General features: G+C 36.7%; 1 protein-coding gene across 1 annotated transcript in view; it reads right to left on the minus strand.

The window, feature by feature from the left end:
• ABCC9 (ATP binding cassette subfamily C member 9) overlaps positions 1-23,766 on the minus strand; it is a 119,401-nt gene that overhangs the window by 14,045 nt on the left and 81,590 nt on the right. Inside the window, exons 28-32 of the mRNA XM_069491280.1 lie at positions 22,406-22,563; positions 18,188-18,280; positions 9,964-10,066; positions 1,365-1,466; positions 665-785 (exon numbers count right to left, since the gene is read on the minus strand). Coding sequence (XP_069347381.1) covers positions 665-785; positions 1,365-1,466; positions 9,964-10,066; positions 18,188-18,280; positions 22,406-22,563 — 577 coding nt within the window. The remainder of the gene's footprint in view (positions 1-664; positions 786-1,364; positions 1,467-9,963; positions 10,067-18,187; positions 18,281-22,405; positions 22,564-23,766) is intronic.

A 23,766-nucleotide genomic window follows, 5' to 3' on the forward strand; every position in this document is an offset into this window, starting at 1 on the left:
GGGAAATTTATTTCAAATATATATACAGAGGAGAACAAAGATGAAAAAAAAAAAAGCATAGCATGTTAGTGTGGCCAGATTAAAAGTTGTACAGGTAGATGATGAAAAATGAGACAAGGTAGGTGGGCAAGGGTTGTCTGGTGGTCTTAGCTAAGTTATTTGGGTTTCATCCTTGAAGAGCTACATAGCTGTTCAATGACTGAGGTGAAGGAATGCCTTGGAAGCTTGAGATTTGCACTTACTAAAGATTATTCCACCCTCAGTATTGAATTTCCTGCCAGTTTTATTCTAGCAAAGCTGAGAATCTCAGTCAGTATTTTAAGATCCAAGTTTCTTGACATCAAAATTAATACGGTCTTGAGAAAGAGAATACAGTAGTTTATAGTTTACTTTGGCAATTAATGTAATAAAGCCCAAATATTTCATAATTCTCTTTAAATATCATTAAATAATAGCTATTTGGACTCTGGCTCTATCTAAGACTTTTCAGGCCTAAATAGTCCTATCTCTTAGGTGTTCATAATTTAAAAAAGTCAAGATGGCAGGGGACTCTCTGGATATTGAAGTAGAAAGCAAAAGCAAAACCAACAACGTGCTTAACACACACTAATATTTGCTTAAAATAAATACTTAAGTGAAAAAAAAAGAATATTCCGAACAATACCCATGGTGCCTTCATAGTTCTCTGACTCCATAGTCAAGAAACTGTTCACTTTCTTCACTGCACCCATCTGGACCTCCAGGTCAGCCAAGTTCCTCACAACCCAATTCAGATAATTGGTTATCTGTGTCAGGTGACAAAAAAAATCAACATATTTAGGTTAAAGTAAGACCCTTTTGTAATTGCTGGATATTTTGGGATAGGATGACGTAGATGGTTAGTGTGTACTATGTGGTATAACTCATAAGGATATTAGAGAATGTCATGGGATATATTGGCAAAGAAAGGTGTCTGCTCTCTTCAAGGGTCCCCAGCTGTCACTGATTTGTGAACTGTCCTCTGATTTCCCTGCACAATGGATAGTTGTGTACACTTCTGTTTGTACTCATCTCATGAGTGTTCACATTCACTTTAGTGTCCCCAACTGAGTTGGGAACAACTCAGGAGTGGGATCCTAAAAAACCCTAGGAGCACCCTGACCATGGGATCTGAGCAGTTTTAAAAATTGGTTGACAATGTCAGAAATGAATCCAAACCGTCCTAAAATGCAGGGTTTGGGTCCTGATCTATAATTATTTGCAAGATGTCAACTTTTTATGAATTTCAAACTTCTCCTCTAACGTCCATGAATAAGAGTTGATAATAACTATGGCAAGTACCACCAACACTACACAAAAGGAGAGAGATTTTCATCCATACCTACCGTAAGTGCATACAGAAGACCTAAGCCCACTAATCCAGAATTGGAAGACCCACTAATGCATGCAATAGATGCAGTGAGGACAATGCAAGCTCCCAGATAATCCTAAAAATGAGCAAGAAAAAAATAAAAGATTATTCCCAAGTTTTTAAGCCAAAGATCTCAATTAACTTACAGAGGTGATCACGAGAAAAATACACTCCATTCTATGTGTGTCTTGTTAAATTTCAGAGGAAGAATACCTAAGATGTACAAAAATGATAACTTACAATATAGGGCTGGAATGGAGAGTGATGCAATGTCCTCATTATATATAAAAAGATGCAGGTTCAGAGAAATTAAATACCGAGGCAGAAGTTAAGTTGCAATTGGTGGTACAACCAGGATCAGATGTAGGATTTCCTTTTTGTCCCTTTCTACTGCATTGTGTTGCCAGATAACCAACTATTTTTGGACCTGATTTTCTAGCTTAAATTTCATGTGTTCTTATGTCAGGACTGTGATTAGCTCTTCTGTGTGCTGTAGCAAGGCCCTTGCAGAAATTTGCCTCTGGTTAACTTGGTATTTGTATCTGACCTTTTTGTCAACTATCTGGGCTCAGAGTCTGGGACATTCAATCTATAGATTTCACGTAAATAGGAATAAAGGCTGTATTTTCTCCAAAATTCTAAGTATGGACATGTCTTAGTGTATCTGGATTGTGTCTGATTCAATCATAAACTCTTTCACAAAACTTTAAAAATTCATTAAGGGTCACCTTAGACTCAAATGAGAGACAGAGACATCTGTCCCTTTTCTAACACCCTCTTCTTTTCCCATCTCTCAACATTCTTAGGTGTTGTTCTGTCTTATCATTCAACAAAGAAATCCTAAAAACTTCTCATGCTAATGTATCACATGTCCCAAATGCAGGTAGAATTTCAAGCATGGGTAATTCTAGAATTTTCTCGAGTTTCCTCCCACTGATGAACTTTTCTAGCTAGACACATTTCTGGTCCTTCAAAAAAAAAACCCAAAACAACAACAATAAAAACCAGGTAGCAACTAGGTGGTAATACATTAATGACAGTAATGGAGTGTTTAACATGTTGAAATCAAAGAATGAAGTTTCTCAAATGAGCTCACATGTGTGCATTCCTATCTCTTTTAAAAACAGCTCCAAAGATCAAACTGTTGGAGAATAATCAATGATCCCAGCCTTGGAGTCAGAATCTGGGTTCAAACACTGGCTTTGAGCTTAGACAAGTACTTTAAGCCCCTTTGAGACTCAATTCCTTCTTTGGAAAATAGATATTATATCTAATTCACAGGAATTTTAAAAGGAATAAAAATGTTAAATACCAGAAAAATTTCCCCATCTCCATGTACCAGTATGTTTTTTCTCTCTTGGATAATTTTCAAATGTATGAAGCAATGTTAAAAAATTTGTGTGCATCATAAAACACCAAAGGTTAAAACAGGCACTAAAATTTAATACCATATTGATTCCCATGCTCTTTAACCAGAATAAAGAAAAAAAATCAAATAAAGTTTATCCTTAATAAATTCCACAGAGGTAGTAAATACTTCTTTGATTATTTCTTCTGATGTATCCATTTGTTAACAACTTGTCACACCCCAATCAGACAGTTCTTCCTCTTTTCCCCTTTATTGGAAGCAGACTCTTATCAGTGTGGGCTGTTCTTTTTATGGTTATAAATGCTAATGTACTCTCAAATACTTATAAAATATTTATAGCAATATGAATTTTTTCCTTTCAGCCCTCTTGTGTAAAGTTAATACTTTCAAAGTTATGTTATACATTATTTCCATATTGTATTTTCAAAAAAGATACATGAAAGAATTTCTGTGATAAGTTCCAGAAAGTAAATTAGTACCAGAGTATATTTCCAGCAAGGTGTTCCTGGCCGGACATAAAGAAATATGTTATTTGCCTGATGGGAAATTTCTGTGGGTAACATTAAACGTTAAAGGTTTTAGGCAAGGCACTCCTTTTATTAATATTAACTTCTATTCTCTGCTTTCTGCCACGTGACTTCACTGGGAAGGAAAACCTCATTCATTTATTCATTCATTCATACATTTTTTTTAAAGTGTAAGTCAGGTCATATAATTTGCCTCTTTAGAATTATCTATACCTTCCTATCACACTTTAATAAATTCACATTCAGATGAACTACAAAGCCTTATATGACATGACATCTAGATTCTATGCTCTGTCTACTCTGACCTTATCTGAGATTCCTTTCCTATTCCTTCATTCTGCTCCAACCACACTGGCATTTTTCTTATTCTTGGGAACACATCAACTTTGTTTCTGCCAATGACTGCCTGAAATGCTTGTCCACAGGTCTCTGACACCTGGCTCCTTCTCATTTAAGGGTCAACTCAAATATCCCCTCCTTGCAGAGGTCTTCTTTCTTGGCCCCTAACTCCATCCCTGGAGCTGTTCTCCATCCCATTGTCCTGCTTTATTTTCTCAAAGCACTTAGAGCCATCTGAAATGATCTTACTTGCTTAGTTGTTTACATGCTCATTATCTATTTACTCTCACTAGAATCTAAGTTCCATGAGGACAGGGTCTTGGTCTGAATTTTTACCACTATTATCTCCAGCAACAGGAATAATGCTAAGTGCATTGTAAAGGTTCAGTGATTCTTTATGGAATAAATGACTGGATACATTCACCCTTTCATAAAACAGTCGATGAGTTTTTTTTATCAGCCAAATATCTTCTAAATTAGAACTTCTCCTAACTGCACTTTTAGGATTCCTATGAATCACTTAATTCTCCACCAATCTCTTTTCCAGATTTTAAGAGTGAACATGTAAAGATATTACGAGGATGCATTTTGTTATAAAGTGGGAAGTCCAACACCAAGTTTTAAGACTTTTTTATCCCCCATCTAGAACTGTATGTGACTGTCTCTCAAAAAGCTTTGCTATGTATTAATATAAGTGTTAGGGTTGTTTCCCTTTCTAAAGTGATAAGCAATCTTTCCTAAGCTATGAACTTCATCACACAGTTCCAAATTATTATTATTTTTTACTATTTCAATTGTGGGGAACAAACTCATAAAATGCTGTGTTGGTGTGTTCTCCTTTATAAAGAGCAGATCTGAATAGGACTAGACTAGAACAAGGTCACATCTGAGAAGCTGAAACAGCAAAAATCACTGGGTCTAAATAAAAGAAATTAAGCAGTGAGTCTAATACAAATATAAATATAATAAAAAAATAAAAAAGTTATGCACTCTCTCTCTCTCTTAAATTTAGTTTATTACAGAAATCTTTGTATGCTATATTGGGCTCAGGGATTCACCTGTTGTATAGAAAGAAATGGTAGCTCAATTAGATGACAATTTTTAACTATTTTCTATTGAATTAAAATAATAATTATGGTACCATGTGGGTAGTTTTATCTTGGGGAAAGAGCCAGAAAGTGAAGTGAAAACAGATGAAGGGAGAAAAAAGAGAAGGCTGATCAATAAATTGTCAACATATATTTCCTGGGCCTCCTTCACATGGCTAATTTTTCAAAACTACTCATAAAGCTTTAAATACGATCATTAGACATTATTAATTATTGGTTTGGTAATTAAAATATGCACAAATTCATATATAATGTTATGCAGATAATGTGTTTGACACTTCAGCAAAAAGAAAGCATAGCTTTTTGAGATATATTTTGCAGCAAAATTTCCAAGAGATGAACCCATTTTCAAAATCTATAATCTACTAAATTCAAAGAGATATGATAGCTTGAAAGCCAATATGTTTATAGTTTAGTATCTATAACAAAACTGTTATATTTATCATAAAAATATTCTTTTATACTTTTTTAGAAAGTGCTATTCATATTTTCTTTTAATTATACCAACTACTTTCCAGCTCACTCTTGGATTATTACCACAGCTGAAAAATATTTTTTCTAAGGAATTGAAAATGTTTTGGAGGCATTTGATCTGCATAGGGGATGAAGTTCCTTTGTGTACAATGTTTATCAAGAAATTGCACAGCGAAATCACTAAATTCCAATCACTTCCCATCAAATAGTATAGTAGTATAAAAATGTAAAATTAATAGACAATATAAAAGCCTATGTTATCTCCCCAATTTTCCACTTCCTTTACCGTTAAATTTAAGAAGTTTAATGAATCACAAAGTGACCCTATGGTTATACCTTCTTTCCATTCTTCCACAAATATGTGAGTAGCAAAATGGCTTAAAAGCAATAAATAGAAAAGGAGAAGCAAATGGTCTGAATAACTGACACACAGGAGAGCAAATACCTAGGGATCATCAATAGCATTTATTTTACTGCTATGGCCTCACACATCCCAATCAATCTATTCAGTGTAAAACATCTTCTGTCAAAATGACACAACAGAATACAAGATTCAACCTAGGAAACAGAAACTACTACATATATGAATTATTCACTTTCAAAAGAGGGCACAAACATCAGGACATTTTATATGTATACTACTAAATTACAACTTCCAGCCATTTTGTGAATTCAACACTCCCCTCGAGAAGAGAAGTCTTTGATTCCCATGTCACAAAGAGAGGCCTCTTGCCTGATTTCTAGTGATTCAATGACATCTACCTGTATGCAGGATTATAATGCAAACTGTAATTCTCTACAAAACAGATTTGTAAATACTTAATAACAGCTGAAAAATACACAGTCTCTTTCCTTCCTTCACATAGCTCTCGAGAGTACATGCCTATGGTACCATTCATTGGGAGATTGTATCAGGGCCTTCAAATTATAAGATCAGTGCACACCTGTCTATTGTGGAGTTGTGAACACACACAAAAAAACTTTGTGTTATTACACAAAATAGACTCTTGTGCAAGCTCACCCTGAAGACTATTTTCACTTTAGCCTATTGACTCTAAAGACCTTTTTTTTTTCTTTTGGCTTCTCGATGTGAATTTTCTTTTATCCTTTCACCACACAGCAAGACAAAGCCTTGGAAAGACAGCCTTTAGATAGAGTTACACAATTTTCGCAACTGGAAACACTGATGCCAAAGAACTGGAATTGTTTAGTGCAGAGGGATGAAGAGAAAACACTGTGCTGAACAAAAGAACGTAAGCAGCACTCAAAGGTTAGGCGATGGTGACACATCGCACACAAGCGTGGCCCGCTTTACTTGGCACCCGGAGGAAAAGCAGTCCCCTCTGCTGCCAAAGCAACCCTGGTGGCCACAGTCTAGCTACTTTTCTACCAGCCAAATTATTTTATTCTTTTAGACGCTTGTCCTTTTGGGATTTGACTATGTTGTGGCCTTTACTTCTTTCCCAATTCAAAATGAATATGAAATGAATATGGTGGACCAGGCTAAATCTTCCACAGGGAAAACTGTTACCCATAAAGAATAAAACATGATTGTCTTAACTCTTACTTAATATGAATGGGAAAAGAAGCAAAAGCTATTATAGTTTTAAAACATTTTGATGGGGCTCAGACAGCTTCTCAAATTCAATAAAAGTTGTTTTTACTCTGGTTTCCTTCCTTTTCTTCTTCGTGAGATTTTCTGTCAATAGCAGCGGCATGGCTTTGGAAAGCTGAAACCAGGAATGAAGAGAAAGTGAAGGGAAATATAGCCACAGAAAGCTACGATACCAGGTTTTCTCCTCTTTCCCTTAAGGCTCTGAGTGCATCAATTAGAGTTGGTGAAGTCTGCATCAAGAAATCCTGCTTGCCTCTTCTAATTTATGCCCTAGGCATTGACCTTTTTGACATTTCTTGTATCTTTTTTTTGTGTTTCTGCTCTGAAAACTCTAAGAATGTTTACTATAAGCAAATATTTATGATACGTTACTGAGTACTATGGCAAAGATAGGCAAAGGAGGGGACTGTGTTGATGCTGTAGATAAGATCAATGCAGACATACTGGGTCAAATAGAAGTTTTCATTACTTATTTTTTTTTAATGACTTACAAGGCAGAATATGTCCAGATGTGGGGTTCAGAGAACAGTTTACACCCTTGTCTCCAAGGTCCTATATCTCAACGTTCATACTTCTGACACAGATCCAGTTATTTCAAACTAAAATCATGTCTTCAGTGATGTGGACGTGTCCACAGGAGCACAGTAGTAATGAGGTCATTTGCATGTGTACAATTGGGAGAAAAGGTTATCTCCCAATAGAAGTCATCAACTTAATTTATTTAACACTCCTGTTATGGCATATGTGCTTGGATTATAGCATTATTGGATTAAATTATATTTATTTTTAAGTATTCCTGACCCTTCCTCTGAATACACTGTAAACTCTCAGTGTATTCAGGACAGAATGAGAATGAATCTGACTGGTCATGGATCTCTGGGACTGTCTAGAGGGTTGTGTGTGTGTGTTTGTGTGCACATCACATGCATATCCATATAAACTTACTGACACATAAATACAACAGATGGAGACATATCATACACAAAGGACCTTGAACCCTGTCAGCAAATATGCCTGGAACTTTGCAATAAATCAACAAAAGTTTCTTGTCAAAATTTACCTTGACCCATCAGAAATAAAAGCAAAGGACTCCTTAGTTTTTTGTGTTCATTTTTAAGGGAGAGTTATAGTGATGAAATTAGATAGCAAATCTTGGAAGGATTATAAAACACAGAAAGCAAAGAGAATACATAATGACGAATGTATTACAAAGTAACAAAATGAATGGCAGATTCTGTCCTTCCTGTGTAAAATGTCTGTATTTTCTACAGTTTTCTGCAAGTGGAACTAGATTTGTTTATATTCCAGTAGGTTCAGCTGTTTTTTCACATGGGGGTTAAAGTACCGGGTTGTGAGTCCAATTAGACTAAAACATTCTGATTTTGGCTGCTGTTCCTTTCTAATTTATCCTGACCTTCCCTTTCTTGGCAGTCCTAAGGCTCTAATATCTTGTCTTTTGGCTATGAGAACAGAGCATATGGTTTGCTTGAAGGTTCCTGTTCAACACTTATCTATTAACCTGACAGTAGGAAGTGCTAAAGAGCAGGCACAGGAGTCACAGTGCGACTCTCACCTCAAGTTCAGAGCAAACACACTTGCCCCTTAAAAGACGTGCTTGATCTTCAAGTTCAGGAAAATCAGATACAGAGGTAACTACTAACATTTTTCCCTTATGATTTTGAGACATTCTTTCATTAAGCTATTTTATCATTAATTATATTAATCAGTATTATTATTTTCCCTTAGAGAAAACAGTAATAAAAAAAAAAACCCACAACAAACAGAAGCTTAAAACAAAGATTTATGGTCTGGGGCTAGGAATAGTGTTTTGGTTTTGTGATAAATCCTAAGCAACGCTTGACTTGCCTTTATGGTATCTATAAGTCATTCTCAAGAAACTCTGCCCTGCCTCCTTCCAAATCTCACAGTTACCTGGAAGGAATTTATCAACAACCAACACTTCTCTCAAAAATTTGTGAAAAATTATTGTGCCATGTTGCTGAATAATTTCTATATAATGACTAATTTAGTAGTAGAGAATCTTTGTAAACCAGTGAGTAATCATAACCAAAGCTCACAAGGGTGTCCAAGATTCTGTATCCATCTATAGCTGTCAATCAACTACTCAGATGTTAACTTGGCCTCCTTCATGTCAACCCTATCAGATTCTCTTTACCATCTTCCCTCTCTGGTATATTGAGTTTTGAAAGAAAGCCAACATATGTTAGGAAAACATCATCAGTGGGAATAAGGTTCTTGTAATAGTACAGATAAACCTGCTTTTTCTTTTCAAAACTGACAGATGACTATTAAAAAAAAATTAGTGTCAACTGACCATTGCCACCAAAGTAGCTTATTCTCGCTGCAGATTACACAGACTGCAAACTATATTCCTTCCCTTCCGGAACATCTATCTCATCTGTCTCCCACTTTATACTCCCACTGATTGGCTTATAAACTATTTACCAGGGTAGGTACTATTTCCATTCATCTATTCTTTCATCTATACATTCAAAAGACATTTCATGATTGCATTTGCCAATCAATATACTAGGGGATTTATACTATTTTTAATACAAGGTACATATTCTTATTCCTGTTTTATAGGTGAGAAGCTGGAATGCAAATAAATTAACTTGCTAGATCAAGTGTGATGCCTGAGCTGGTGCCTGTTCTACATCGTACAGGACAGAAGAAGGCAACAGATGATTAACTGTAGTTTTTTACATTTTATTCTAAAATGATCCTACATTGACTCACAGCGTAGAAAGTTGCCATCTCTCCCAGGCCTGTCCAGCTCAATAAAGGAAATGAGTACGACTGTTTGCTTGTCAAATGTACTCTTTTGGAAAAAAAAAATTAAAGTTATACAAATATTTGCCATTCCATTAACTTATGTAATCTAGAGACTAATGAACACAAAATAAATTTTTGCTTTTTGGATTATTTACCTTGTCATTAGTGAAAACATTATGACAAATTCCATCCATAACATAAACAAACCTGAGCTATTTTAAAGTCCAGGAAATGTGAAGCTAGTGCTAAATCTCAGTGGAAGACTAATTTTTACAACTGTCTGCCTCTTTGTGTCAGACGTCTTCTCTGTTTGGTTTCATTTTGAAATCATGAAATGAACGTACCGTCCTAACCTCCAGCCATCTGTTGGCAGCTGAGAGAAATAAGTAGGCTATGTTGTTTGTGTCTGTCAGTTCCAGCATACGTTGTTTAAATCTGGTTTCATGCCTGCAAAAAACAAAAACATTATGATGTTAGCAGGAGAAGCAATAAAATACAGTCACACTTACTACTACACTATTTACTCAGCATAGTGACACACTGATGAGATGGGATGACTGGTAAATGGACTCCTTTTTCAAAATAGAGACCAGCTGCTACTGCTCTGCTGTATTCTTAGTAGAGATGGTGTGGTCAAGTGTATCTTTCCTTTCTTATACAGTTACCAGGAAAAGGAGTCGGTCTAATGACAAAGTTTTATTAAAGATCATTTCATAAGTTTCCAAATAATTATATAGCCATGAAAACAAGCCATGGCCTATGTTGCAAGGGTCTTAGAAAAACCAGAGTAAGTTGTTCAGAAATGCAATATACTCTACCTACTTTTTATGGATTTATTTTACTTTTCCAAATGACGCAGTTAGAGTTGGGTGGGAGGTGCTGGATGAGAACCAGGGAAGACAGAAAACTATGCATTTGCAACAGGCAAATATATACTTTAAAAATTCTCTTTTTGTCTCTTGTTTCTGGGAACCAAAGAAGAAAACTAGGGTGGCAAGAACTAGCAGGGGGTGCCTTGGAGATGGCAAATGTTCTCGTTAGATAAGATAGTTGTACCCCAAAATTCTAAACTATTTGTAAGGATGGTCACTACATAAGAGGAATTCTTGGTTTGTGGTACTTTCAGAGTTCTATGATACATACAGTTTAGATATTGATATTGAACCCTGACAAATTAAGGTCATCCTTGGTGCTCAAGATAATCATGCCAAATCTGTGTAATCTATTTTATAAATTAAACTGCTAATAAAAGCCTTAACCATTTGAACATCTAAGCAACTATCTTAAAGAAACTCATGCTACGTGGTGAAAAATCTTTTCTAAATCACAAAGATAGTCTCTTCATTTTTCAATTATTTTCCCCAAATAACAGAAACAATGGAAAGCTGGATAATCTATTGAAAATAACCAGTATGAAGGTTGGGGAAATGCCAAATAAAAATGTGGTTTATTCATGCTCTGCAGCCATGGCTTGTCTTATATAGACTTCCCATCTCCTATGTGTTCAAGGAATCACCACATTTCCTCTGACAGCATGCCGATGTTTCCTGTTTGATGAAAGACTGCTCCAGCACCCCTCACCCCATCAAATCTTCAAATAAAATTGCAAAACTTCATAATGAGCCATCGCTTATGTCAAAGAATGAAGTCCTGGGTGGGGTGTTCACTTGGCCCACTGAAGCAATCCATACAGGCCAATATAAGGCAGATACTTGATATCCATCCAATCGATCTGATCATTCCAATATGGCAAACTAGATAGATAATTTAGTCAGACAGCAAGCTCTGATACACAACAATCAAAGGATTTGGAAATTAGAGCCAAACAATTATCTCACTTTGAGCTATGCATCCTTGACCCAAATGCCACGCACAGAAGGACCTGGCAGAAGGCAACACACTGATGTGGGACCAAGCACTCCAGGGAACATTCTTTCCCTCCAGATGATCCTTTTAGGGATGAGTATAGTAAATAACTAAGAGGTGGGGAGGGCGAGCTCATGGAATTATAGGATTTACTGAGATAGTGGACAGGAACTGTAAAGAGATATATACACATAAGGCTCATTTTTTTAGTATTTGCTAGGTACACGTTAGGTAGATTTTCATCCATTCATTCAGAAGCATTTAGCAAGCATCACCTCTATGTGAGACATTATGCTAGACGCCAGGGATATACACATGACCAGGACACGACCTCCTCCCCTGGGGAGCCTACTGACTAGGGAAGGAGGTGAACACAGCATTAACAAGTAAAGATCGTACAACACACCCTATAATGATCTTGTGCACAAAATGCTACATGGACGTGAAGAAAGGCTATAATTTGCATTGACTGGAAGATCAGGATAGTAGGAAATGGAGTGAGGGATGGGGAGAGGGGAAAGGTTAAATGAGATTTTACAAAAGACAGGGAAGATGATCTGAGATGGGTTTTAAGAGATGAGTGGAATTTTTTAGGTGAACAAGGCATTCTAAGTAGCAGGAACAACATAAGCAAAGGCACACATTCGAGAAAGCCCCACATGTTCAGGGGACTAGAGACAGGTTCCTCTCCCTAGAGGACTGTGAAGATGGAGGGACTAGAGGTGACTATATTTGAGATGAACATCAAACACTCGATTCTGCCAAAGGGCTTCGTCTGAGACTCTTCTGACTCTCCACTTCGTTTGGGATACTGTTTCTGACACACTCTTAGAGAGTTTGTAAATGGAGTTGGCAACAGTTTGAGGCAGCAGTGAGAGGGGAGGGGTGAAAATGCAGCGAACATTCTTTCTGCGTGTTTCTATTTGGCAAGAAACCTTCTGTTTTCCTAATGGAAACTTTGACACACTCAGTCTGTATCTTTTCATCCACATCCAGCTCATCCTCTGAACATTCTTAGACCTTTATTCTGTCAGACAAAAAGAAAAAAAATAATAGGAAAGGTCACTGAAATCTCAATCTAATTTAACTGTGATAGTTCGCGGTACACTACTTGAGGGAGTTTGTTGCTTTGTCTGAGTACACCACGAACCCTCCGCGCAGGGGAGGAAAAGCAGCCTAATCAGTAAATACTAACTTTCCAAAAGAGCTCAAGACTCTGGGGACTCTGGGTAGTTTGAAAGAGAGGAACAGACGGATGGAAAACAACGTGTTGGATTCTTGACCATGAGCACCAAATGTAAAGATTCTAGAATTTTATCCACGGCACCAGGGCCATCCCCACATTTATAAGACTTCTTTTGGTTTAAAAAAATGCTGACATTTAGGGTATTTAATATTTACTTTAAAAATGAACTCTGGAAGATCTAAACTAAATGAGTATCATGCCGGCACTTCTACAAAGAAGTTGGGCTGTCTTTTGTATCTTCCAACTCTAATTCAAGCATTGAAGGTCAACAGAAGATTTTGTTCTTTGTACATCTATCTAGAATTTTTCCTAATTTAAAACTAGCAATAGCTCTCACTTTATGTCCTTCCTTTGGCTCTTTTCCTGCTGCAACAAGGGGCCTGGTTGTCATCTGTGGCATATGTACCATGCTCTGTAAACCTATATCTTGCTCTTGCCCTGTAATCCTATCTTTCTCTCCTCAATAAACCTCATTTTCATACTTGCCTAAAAAAAAAAAAAAAACAACTAGCAATAGTAATACTAAATTTTGCTCATGTGTCCAGTGAAGAAGGTAAATGAAAACTCTTAACCTTGACACCTGGTCAATTTCCTCTTTCATTTTAAATCTTCTCATTCCTTTCAATATGTTCTGGCTCATTCTTGTCCCTGTCCCTCTCACAAGGTAATCTCACTTTGTCCCTCTGAGAGAAAATAGAGGCTGTTATATATTGAACCCATCAACTTCCTGTTATTTGACCTACCAGCTTGCCCGAATCCATTCACGTCCTTTCCTTACCTTCACAGAAGAGCTATGTACCAAATACTGCTCAAGAGGAGCTGGTCTTTCCACTTGGGCACTTGCACAAATTCCTGCTAATCTGCCGTGAAAATCTGCTCCATCAGTTGTCCCATCCTGCCTATATCTCCAAGCAGTCTTTAAAAATTTTTATCCCTTCAGTCTTTAAAAATTTTAAGCTCATTACCCTCTCAAAATAAAAAGACAGAGGTTAAAAAAAAAAAAAACCCTCCTTCTTTTAATTAGCTCCCCCTCAACTTCTTCCTAGCACAGTGAAACTTCTTCAAAGAGTAGCTTTTCCTTGCCACATCCGTGTTCTGACTTTCAGTTCATTCCTTAACCTTCTGAATTCTGACTTTACTCCTTTCACTTTATCATTCCTGTTCTTGCTAAGGTTGCCAAGAGTTGCGTGGTTGCCATATCCAATGGGCACTTTTAATTTCTTTTTATTCTACTTCTTTCGTTTTTACTACCATTGACCATTCAATTTATTCTTAAAATGCTCACTTTTATACATTGTAAAATGCTTTTATTCATCCACACTATCCTGATTCTTTGCCTACTACTTAGATGGTTTATCCTCCCATAGTGGGAAGATGAGGTCTGCCCTACTAAATGGTACCATTTGGCACTGTTATATCATCGAAGTCTTAGGAGGAGGAGTACAAGACTGAATTAAGGTCCACTACAATGATGTTGCCTAGGGTACATAAGAATCAAACATAGGTACAGCAGTCCTTTAAGCCTTCTAGACTTGTCCTTGGCCTGGATAGAGCTACTGGACATACATGTTTGCTCACCATAAGGTGTCATTTGGCTGAAGGGCTATCAAAAATCTGAACTGACCATTTAAGGGCCTTAGGAGCCTCAAGGGAGGCAAAGTGCTTGGGTGCTGGCCTCTCCTATCTGGATATATCCAATGAAGGGACGTCTCAGTGAATTTGATCTTTACCACCCTTAATTTCTCAGTCACAGGGTAGTCGATTTTTACAGGGACCAACTTGATAAAGCAGTAGTCACAAGATCAAGGTTGCCAAGACCTAGACCCTCCTTCTTTAGAGAAGGCTTTGGTTTGGATTTGATAGCATCAGGCTGGCCGGTGTTGGGGTCGGCCAGGCTCAGGAGGAAGTAGGTAAGCAGGAGTGTTAGCGGGATGCCTGAAGCCACAACAAGGGGCAGTACAACCCTTCCCCTTTCCTGAGGAAGTTGACTGGAAAACAGAGCTCAAAGAAGCTCTCCAAATTAGAAGCAGATAAAAGAAGTTGAAGAGTCATTACAATATCAGCAGGAAGCAACAGGTTGAGCAATGGAGTGTCCTTTAATTCATTCATGAAACATTTGAACACCTACTGTGTGCCCAACTCTGATAATATTCTGAAGATAAAGATTAAAGACACATTACCTGCTCTTAAGGAGCTCCCAATCTTGTGGAGGAATGCACACATGCAGTTGATTATGATACAGTGTGGCAAGTTTAGGATACAAGTTAACATAGAGATCTCAAGGGCATGGAATCTATATTCTAATGTTCAGGGAAGGCTTCCTACAGTAGATGATAATAATGAACTGATATTTCAGCAGTGAGATAAGCACTAGTTAGTCAAATATAAAAGGTGGTCAGAAAGGACAAGTAATATTATATATCTTACTCTGAAGCATAACTAAGAGAAGCAGCTTTGTTTAAAGAGTTAGCAATTGGAAGATCGTATTTTCCATAAGATCGCTTTTATCTGTTTGCTCCTTAAGTGCTGGTAGTCTGAAAATTTTGTCCAAGCTCCTCCTTTCTTAGTCTACACCCTCTACCTTGGCAATCAAATCCATGGCCAAAACTTTAAATAATATCCATAAGAGGGTGATACCATACTTACTATCATTTAAAGGGTACATGCATACACATGGACATAGAGTGTAGAATGATAGACATTGGGGACTTGGAAGGATGGGGAGATGCCCTAGGATATCTCTTAAACTCCAGACCTATATACCTAATTGACCACAAACATCTCCACCTGGATATTTCATCAGCACCTCTACCTGTCCATAATTAGATTCATCATTCGTACTGCAATTCTCCACATCATCTTCAGTTTTCTAACTTGGAAAACTACTTACTCATAGGAATCAGAGACCTAGAAAGAATTACTTTTAACTTCTTCTTCAATCTTACTCCTCACATTCCGTTTGTCTCTAAATCTCAACTATCTCACTTTTTACATATTTTTCAAATCTGCACTTTCTCCCCAGGTCCTTAGTTCCTGAGCTAGCCTTTGTCATCTCTCACCTGGACTATTGTCACAGCCTCCTAGAATCTTCTTGCCTTTAGCCTTAACCAACCGCAATTCATCCTTTACAGCAGACCAGAGTTATCCTGATGAACACAACTCTGATCACGTCATTTTCCTTTATTTCTTCAGTAACTTCCAAGCATGGAAAGAATAAAGTCCAAGCTCCCTAAAGGTATTTATTATTTACCACTCTTTATATACGAGCCTCTCTTTATGGTTTCAACCTTCATCCCAATAGCCACCTTCCTTGTACTTACTTTATATTTCAATAATACTGGATTCTGTGATTTCTATATAAAACGAAATCTTCATGCATTTGTACATCTATCACCTCTCTTTTGAACATTCTATCCCTTTTATCTGCCAGGTCAACTATTTATCATCCAAAGATTTGTTATTCAATAATTATCTCCCCATTCCTTTGAGACAGAGTGCTACCTTGCTTTCTCATACAGTTGTTTCTTGTGATACGTGTATTAGACTATGTATCATACTGTATTGCTGTTGTTTTTCTTAAACCCTCTCTCCTACTAGGCTGTGAGCTCCTTAGGACAGAGTCCATGCTAGCTAGTTAGTCAGTATGTATTTCTTGAGCACTCAGTCCTGGGCATTTTCCCCAGGTAATGTTTATAAAAGAGTATGGTGGGGAGGGAGGCCTGACAGGGCTCACATTCTCCTGGAAAGGGATAGACAACATGTCAACAAACAAACATAAAAGATAATTTAAAATACTCAGATAAATACCATAAAGGAAGTAAATAGGATAATATGGCAGGTATGGGGTGTGGGAGAAAACAGTGTCACTCTTAGCTGGGGTGAAAATGAAAGGCCATGCTTTTTAGTCTTTATATATCCACAGGAAGAACAGTACCTGGCATATGTTAAATACTCAAATATTTCTTAAACAAATTAACTTGAAAGAACTTATTTGGTGAAAAAAGTAATATTTGACATAGTATATTTATTGATACCACTGGTCATTGCTGGCTACTATTAAAATATAAATTTTATCTTAATATCTATATTGAATGCCAATAAATAGTTTTGACATCCCCCATGAAAGGCATTACACCCCCAGTGTAGAAATGGTTTTTTTTTAATTTTTTTATTTTAAATTAAAAAAAATTTTTTTTTCTTTAGAGATGGGGTCTCAGGCTGGTCTCGAACTCCTGAGCTCAAGCTATCCTCCTGCCTTGGCCTCCCAGTGTGCCAGGATTACAGGCCTGAGTACCACACCTGGCCAAGTGCAGAAATGTTTTAAGCATGTTTCACGACGAAACCTACATGGATTTATGCAGAAATTCTATGATATATAACGTTGTGGATAGTTGCTTCTTTATAGTCTACTCTGTGATCTAATTCTATATTTAAAAATAAATTTCTTAGGTTAGGAAAATCTCTGATTAAAATCCATACATGCTTGCAATTACAGCTGCAGAAAGATATAATACTTTAAAATATTAATTTTTCTAGATTAAATGAACATTCAATAATGTTACCTTCTTTTCTGATCTTACTTGAAAAGGAAAACGGAGTTAGAATTTTTTTTTTTTTTTAAGAGACAGGGTTCTCACTCCATTGCCCAAGCTGCTAGAGTGCAATGGCATCATCTTAGCTCACTGCAACCTCGAATTTGTGGGCTCAAGCCATCCTCCTGCCTCAGCCTCCCAAGTGGCTAAGACCAGAGGCATATACCACTGCACCCAGTTAATTATTTTTTGTAGAGATGTGGTCTCCCTGTGTTGCCCAGGCTGGTCTCAAACTCTTGGCCTCAAGTGATCCTCCTGCCTCAGCCTCCCAGAGTGCTGAGATTACAGGTGTGAGCCACAGCACCTGGCCAATAATTTTTTGAGGGTTAAGTATTAATAAATACTCTCAATCAAAAGCTTAAGTTATTATTTTGTTTATAAAAATTGAAGAAAAAGGATTAAATTATAAAACAACTTTGGTGTAACAGCATTATTCTTAAGATCATTATTATTACTATTATTATTTATATACTTATTTTACTGGATGCTTCTTCAATACTCACTGTGATTAATGCTTTACATACATTTTATCAATTAGTCCAGTGACCCTAAGAAGCAAGATTGATTTCTCCATTTCATAGGATGAGAAAACTGATGCTAGGGAATTTAAAGCCTTGTCCAAGTCACACAACTAGTATTTTTCCAATCTGTTGCTTCATCCTTTCTTTATTTTTGGTAAAATTTCATCAGATGATTAAACTCTAGCTCTGATCATTTCTGTCCACATTTTTCTCACTCCCAGCTTAACACACTATCAGCACATGGTGGGCATCCAGAAATGGTAGCAACTGTCAGTTATCTGCAGATAAACATTTGTCGATGACATAAGTGGCTAATCAGCAATATGAAAGCATGTTTGCTCACCTAAAGGCCCGAATGGTGGTGAGTCCCTCAGCTGTTTCTGAGAAGTGGCAAAGCAGAGGCAGCTGGGTGGTGTCATCAAGTTCTTGGAGGTCCCTAGGACAGATAAAGAGGCAAAAATAAATGTCACACGCATCTAGGTTCAAAGACCACCGTGTTCATTCTAAATAAAGATTATTTTATCATTATCTTTGTGTTTGTCATTGTAACTATTCCCCCCAGCACACAAGTAACAAAAGCTTCAACAGCTTCCAACCTAAAGAGACAGAGAAGGACGGGTGCATAATGAACACAGGTTGAGGCTGAACATAATGTGTTGTACAAAGCTGTCGGCTTTGTGTAACAACTGAAGTAAAGTGCTGTAGGACACAGAGAAACGACACTTAATTCATACCTAAGAGATGGGTGGGGTTTTCTTTGAGCAGGTGGAATTTAGGCCAAATATTAGGCCAGCTGAGGCATTTAATGAAATAGACAAGAAGTGCATTCCAGCTAAGAGAGTAACAAGAGCAAACACAGGTGTCTGAAGAACCTGGCAAATTTAATCCGGCTGGTGCCAAGAATCCTTTCTGGGTGTTGCAATGGGAAAAAGCTATGTCAGGGATATGGCCTTGTAAGGGTGGGAATAGATCCTAGAGGATCTTTATGGGCTGAACACAAAAAAATCACTGGAGCCTAGAAATAAGATGATCATACTGGTCCTTCCTCAACATAACTTGGGAGACAATGGAAAGGATGAAGGAGAAGGGGTGAGTAGGGAAGGCCAGTTAGGACAGCCTATATAAGAGGTTTTTTAAAAGTTCTGAAGTAGTGTGATGCTGGTAAGATTTAAAGCAAGGAGGGGGCAAGTGTGAGACTGTTGACTTTCTAGTCTGTTGACTGTTGACTTTATAAGCTGCAACAATCAATTAGTTTTTCCAGGGTAAATAAGAGAAGAATCAAACACGGCCTGGCTGTTTCTAGTTTGGCAGACTTGAAAAATGACCACGCTATTTACCAGGCCAGGGGACACAGAAAGAAGAGATTTGGAGAGAAAAGATAATCATTTTGGCTTTGGCCACAATGAGTTTGAATCCCTGCCTTCCTGAAACTTCCATGCACAGTTCCTCCAAGAAACTCTGTGTGTGTGTGTGTGTGTGTGTAAAACACAGGTATAGAAAGTATTCAATGGATGCAAATACTTGACTTTGACCTTTTTCATGAAGATGCATATTCATGACAACTTTTCTTTAAACCATAGGATCTAGCCCGTCCAGAAGACAAACTAAGAGTTGTATCACATGTTTCAAAGCATTCCTCTTTTTTCTTCTCAGTCTTTTTTTCCTGCCCTTCTCAAAGTCTTTGGGGTTGAGGGAATCAGAGAAGCAGCATCAGCATTCACCTGCCAGAGTCAGGTGAACAGACACACACGGTTCCACAGTCTTCAACAATTAACTTAGGCCGCTCTGGGCTGCCTGTGTAGTCTCACCAACAAATGCCAAGTCTTTTCAATCTGGAGTCTCTAAAATGGATTCCCTCATTTCAGACACTGCACGTGGGAGTTTAGGGAGAAAAAGACAGAAAGATGGGGGAAAAGGAATATGAAGGAATGTGAATTGTCTGTTTTTTTTAAACATAAAACCAAATGGCCATTTGTAAATCTGACACAGCAACAGGTGGTCACTATGCTGAGCAGCGAAGGAAAAAAACTTAGGAAGGAGGAATGTTTGTTTATAGGACTGTGTTTCATGGAACCAAAGAGGTGAGGACACAGCTTGATCTTGTATTCTTGCAACAAGGAAACACTTACTTACAGGGCTAACCACACATTAGACCTTTAATTTGAGATACCCAAAATTTCACGGCATTTCCTGTAGCTAGTTCCTCAGAAATGTAGCTAGTTCCTCACTTAAATTCTTTTTAGCGTATGCAAAAATAGTCTGTCAAGTTGCCTGAGCTTATCAACATGGGTGAGTCCTGAAGCACCTCAACATCTAGAAGGATCCTCTTGTCTGTGAGATTTCATATCATGCGGTTATTTTTTTATTTTTTATTTTTTTTGAGACAGAGTCTCGCTCTGTTGCCCAGGCTAGAGTGCCATGGAGTCAGCCTAGCTCACAGCAACCTCAAACTCCTGGGCTCAAGCGATCCTCCTGCCTCAGCCTCCTGAGTAGCTGGGACTACAGGCATGCGCCACCATGCCTGGCTAATTTTTCTATATATATTTTTAGCTGTCCATATAGTTTTCTTTCTATTTTTAGTAGAGACAGGGTCTCGCTCTTGCTCAGGCTGGTCTCGAACTCCTGAGCTCAAATGATCCACCTACCTCGGCCTCCCAGAGTGCTAGCATTACAGGCGTGAGCCACGGCGCCTGGCCTATATCATGTGGTTATATCAGCTAACTTCCAGAGAATTTCAAATGAAAATGGTATATAATCCATTATCAATTTTAATTCTTTGAAAATGATCGTCTCTCCTCCCTATTTTAGTCACTACCAATGATAACAGATTATTCTCCCTGACAAGGAATAGAATTCGCAATTCAAATTTGTAAGGAACTAGGATTATCTGCCTAAACTTTGCATTCAATTTATATTGCTAAAGGGCAAAATAGGCCCAAATAAGTGTATGATTGAAGTAAGATTGATATTAGTGGTGGGATGGCAAGCATAGCTTTGGAAACAGTGGAAATGAAATAACTTTGAACTTCCTTATCCCTCCAGCAAGCGGCACCAGCAACAATATTAGAAGAAATGAAAAGAAATAGTGAATTTGATTGCGAGCTTCTCCCTTTTGGTCTGAATTTGCTGCAAGCAAAGAAGATGAGTCTGGGAATGAAAAAAATACTCCAGATTTAATATGGATCCCTGACATTTGAAGGATCTGAATTTCTAGCTCTGAGGGAGAAAAAAGCTACATTGTTTTAAATTATGAAATGTTATATATGTTACGTTCAGAGGTTCTCAACTACAATCTTTCCCTTTCCTTCTTACCTTCCCCTATATTCCTTCTTCTTCCCTGTAATCAGGTCATATTCATATTTTCAATTTCTTGAATAAACTCAATATCTGCCTTCTCATCCTAGCACTTAATCCACATATTAGGATGATTTTGCATATGTTTTATCTTCCCAAGACACTGTACATTTTTTGAGAACAGGATTTGTCATGCTGAGCTCTTCATCTGCCACGTGGCTTAACACAGTTATTTGTACCACAATAAGTGCTTAATAAGTATTTGTTAAAATAACATGATTCTTGCAGTAATATAAAATTTGCTGTACTATTTATAGCAGGGCTTCAAATTTAAACTGAAAATTGCAAAACCGGCCTCATATTTCATTTAACTATTCAACATCTCAGCAAATGACAAAACCCTATATTAACAGGAGAATCTAAAATTCACGGCTACTTTTTATTTATTTAACTGGATCTGCTTAAATTATAGCACTCCTGTCAGATATTCAAGATTATCTACTTTTATAGTCATCATTCTGATTTATCTCTTCAACCTTTCTTTACTTCTACTAGTATCTCACACAATGTATTTTAAGAATTTTTAACTTTTTTTTCCATATGTGGACTAAAATGATATTAATTCACTTATTCTTTGTGATTATGTTTGATTTTGTAAGCTTCCTGTCAATGTCATGTCCAGAAAAAAGGACTATAGTATGAAAAATTTGGCAAGCTATGGACTCAAAACTCAATAGATCAATCGACATGTTGATAGAAGCCCAGGGTTATGTAAGGTCCAGACAACCAATTACAGAAATAATTCTAATAGATCTTCAAGTGAAACATAATGTAAGGGTAGGTTTCATCATGTTAAAAATAGGTTGCATTTCTAAACTCCATACCGTATCTTAAAAAACACAGTAAATAAAATACAGTTGTCCCCATAGGGGATTGGTTCCAGGATCTCCTGTGGATGCTCAAGTCCCTTGGGTAAAATAGCATGGTATTTGCATATAACCTACATAATCCTCCCATCCACGTTAAATCATGTCTAGGTTACTTATAATACCTTATACAACACCTACACGTCGTTTCATTAGTGTGGATTCACTGTAGCACTTGGCATATGACAAATTCAAGTTTTGCTTTTTGGAACTTTGTGGCATTTTTTTTTTTCAAATATTTTCGATCTGCGGTTGATTGAATCCATAAATGTAGAACCCACTAATACAGAGGGCTGACTGCAATAAGCTTTTGAAAAAGAATGGAATGCTGTTTTACTTACTTAGAGGCAACTCGGAAGTATTTCTGGATAAAATAAAAGGCAACCCCAAGGGGCAAAAGAGCAACCAGGAACATAGGAGTAGCAAAAGAAATCATCCCGATGGCAGACAGGCAGAGCAGTGTTGAGCGAGTTAAAGATTCCAAAGTTGGAGGGATGTGCTATTAAGGTAGTTTGAAAGAAAAATATGTTTTAGCTCAAATGAAACACTGGTTACAATGAATCAAAAATATTTATTTTATATTAATGATAAGTTATATGATTAGTTACAAAAGTATTAAATAGTACATAAACATGTTAATTGTAAGTAATTCTTCACTTAATTCCCGAAGTTTAGTATATCTATGTATCTATTTATCTATATACATATCATTGATTAGTTATCTATCTACCTACTTGAGTATTTATGTAAACAATACTACACTATAAATCTTTGTTCATGTGCTTGTTTTATTTTACTGAACAAGATAGACTATAAACCTTCTCATGTCAGTGCATTCAAATCTATTTCTTTTTAATGGTTGCATGATATTAAAAAGCTTATTTAGCTATTTCTCTCCTGTAAGACATTTAAATTAATTTTCTGTAGTTGCTTGTCATTTGAGTATTTTTGATTGGATTGTTTATCTTTTCCTTATTGATTGGTAGATGCTCTTTGTATACTATGATGTTTATTTTCTTTCTTATACAGTTTTTGCAAGTTTTTGTCCTAGTTTACCTATTATATTTAAGTTTGTCTTTGGTATTTTAGCTCAATAAAAGTTTAAAGTTTTTTATAGTCATTTCTATTGGCCTTTTTGGTTATTGTTTCTGAGTTCTGGGTCTTATTTAAAAAACCTTTTTCACACCAAGATAATAAAACTACTCTCTTACATTTTATTTTATAACTTTATGTTTTTATTCTATATGCATTTGTTTTGTATTTTATGGATAACTAATTATCCCAATATCATTTATTAAAAAAATAATCCTTTTCTTACTAAGATGCTACATTTATCCTATGTTAAATCTCTACATATGCTGATGTTTTTGAATTTCTTCGTTCTGTTCTTTTGATCTACTTGTCTTCTGTGATCAACAGAGTGCTTTAACTTGGTAGTAATCTTTGAATATCTGATAGGGAAATTCTATGTATACACAGGATTTTTATGACTTCTGGGATTATTGGATATCTTTTCTTCATATTGCCTTTATTTCTGTTTGTATAGTTGTTATTATGAATGGAACTTATTTTTCACTAAATTTTTAACTGGTGCAGAGAAAGTTGCCAATTTTCATATGATATATCTTATGCAGATGCTCTGCTGAATTTTCTAATTGGTTCTTTATTTTAGTAACTATTCTGAATTCTCTAGGTAGCAATC

Source organism: Eulemur rufifrons, chromosome 16 (genome assembly GCF_041146395.1).
Source record: "Eulemur rufifrons isolate Redbay chromosome 16, OSU_ERuf_1, whole genome shotgun sequence".
NCBI lineage: Eukaryota > Metazoa > Chordata > Mammalia > Primates > Lemuridae > Eulemur > Eulemur rufifrons.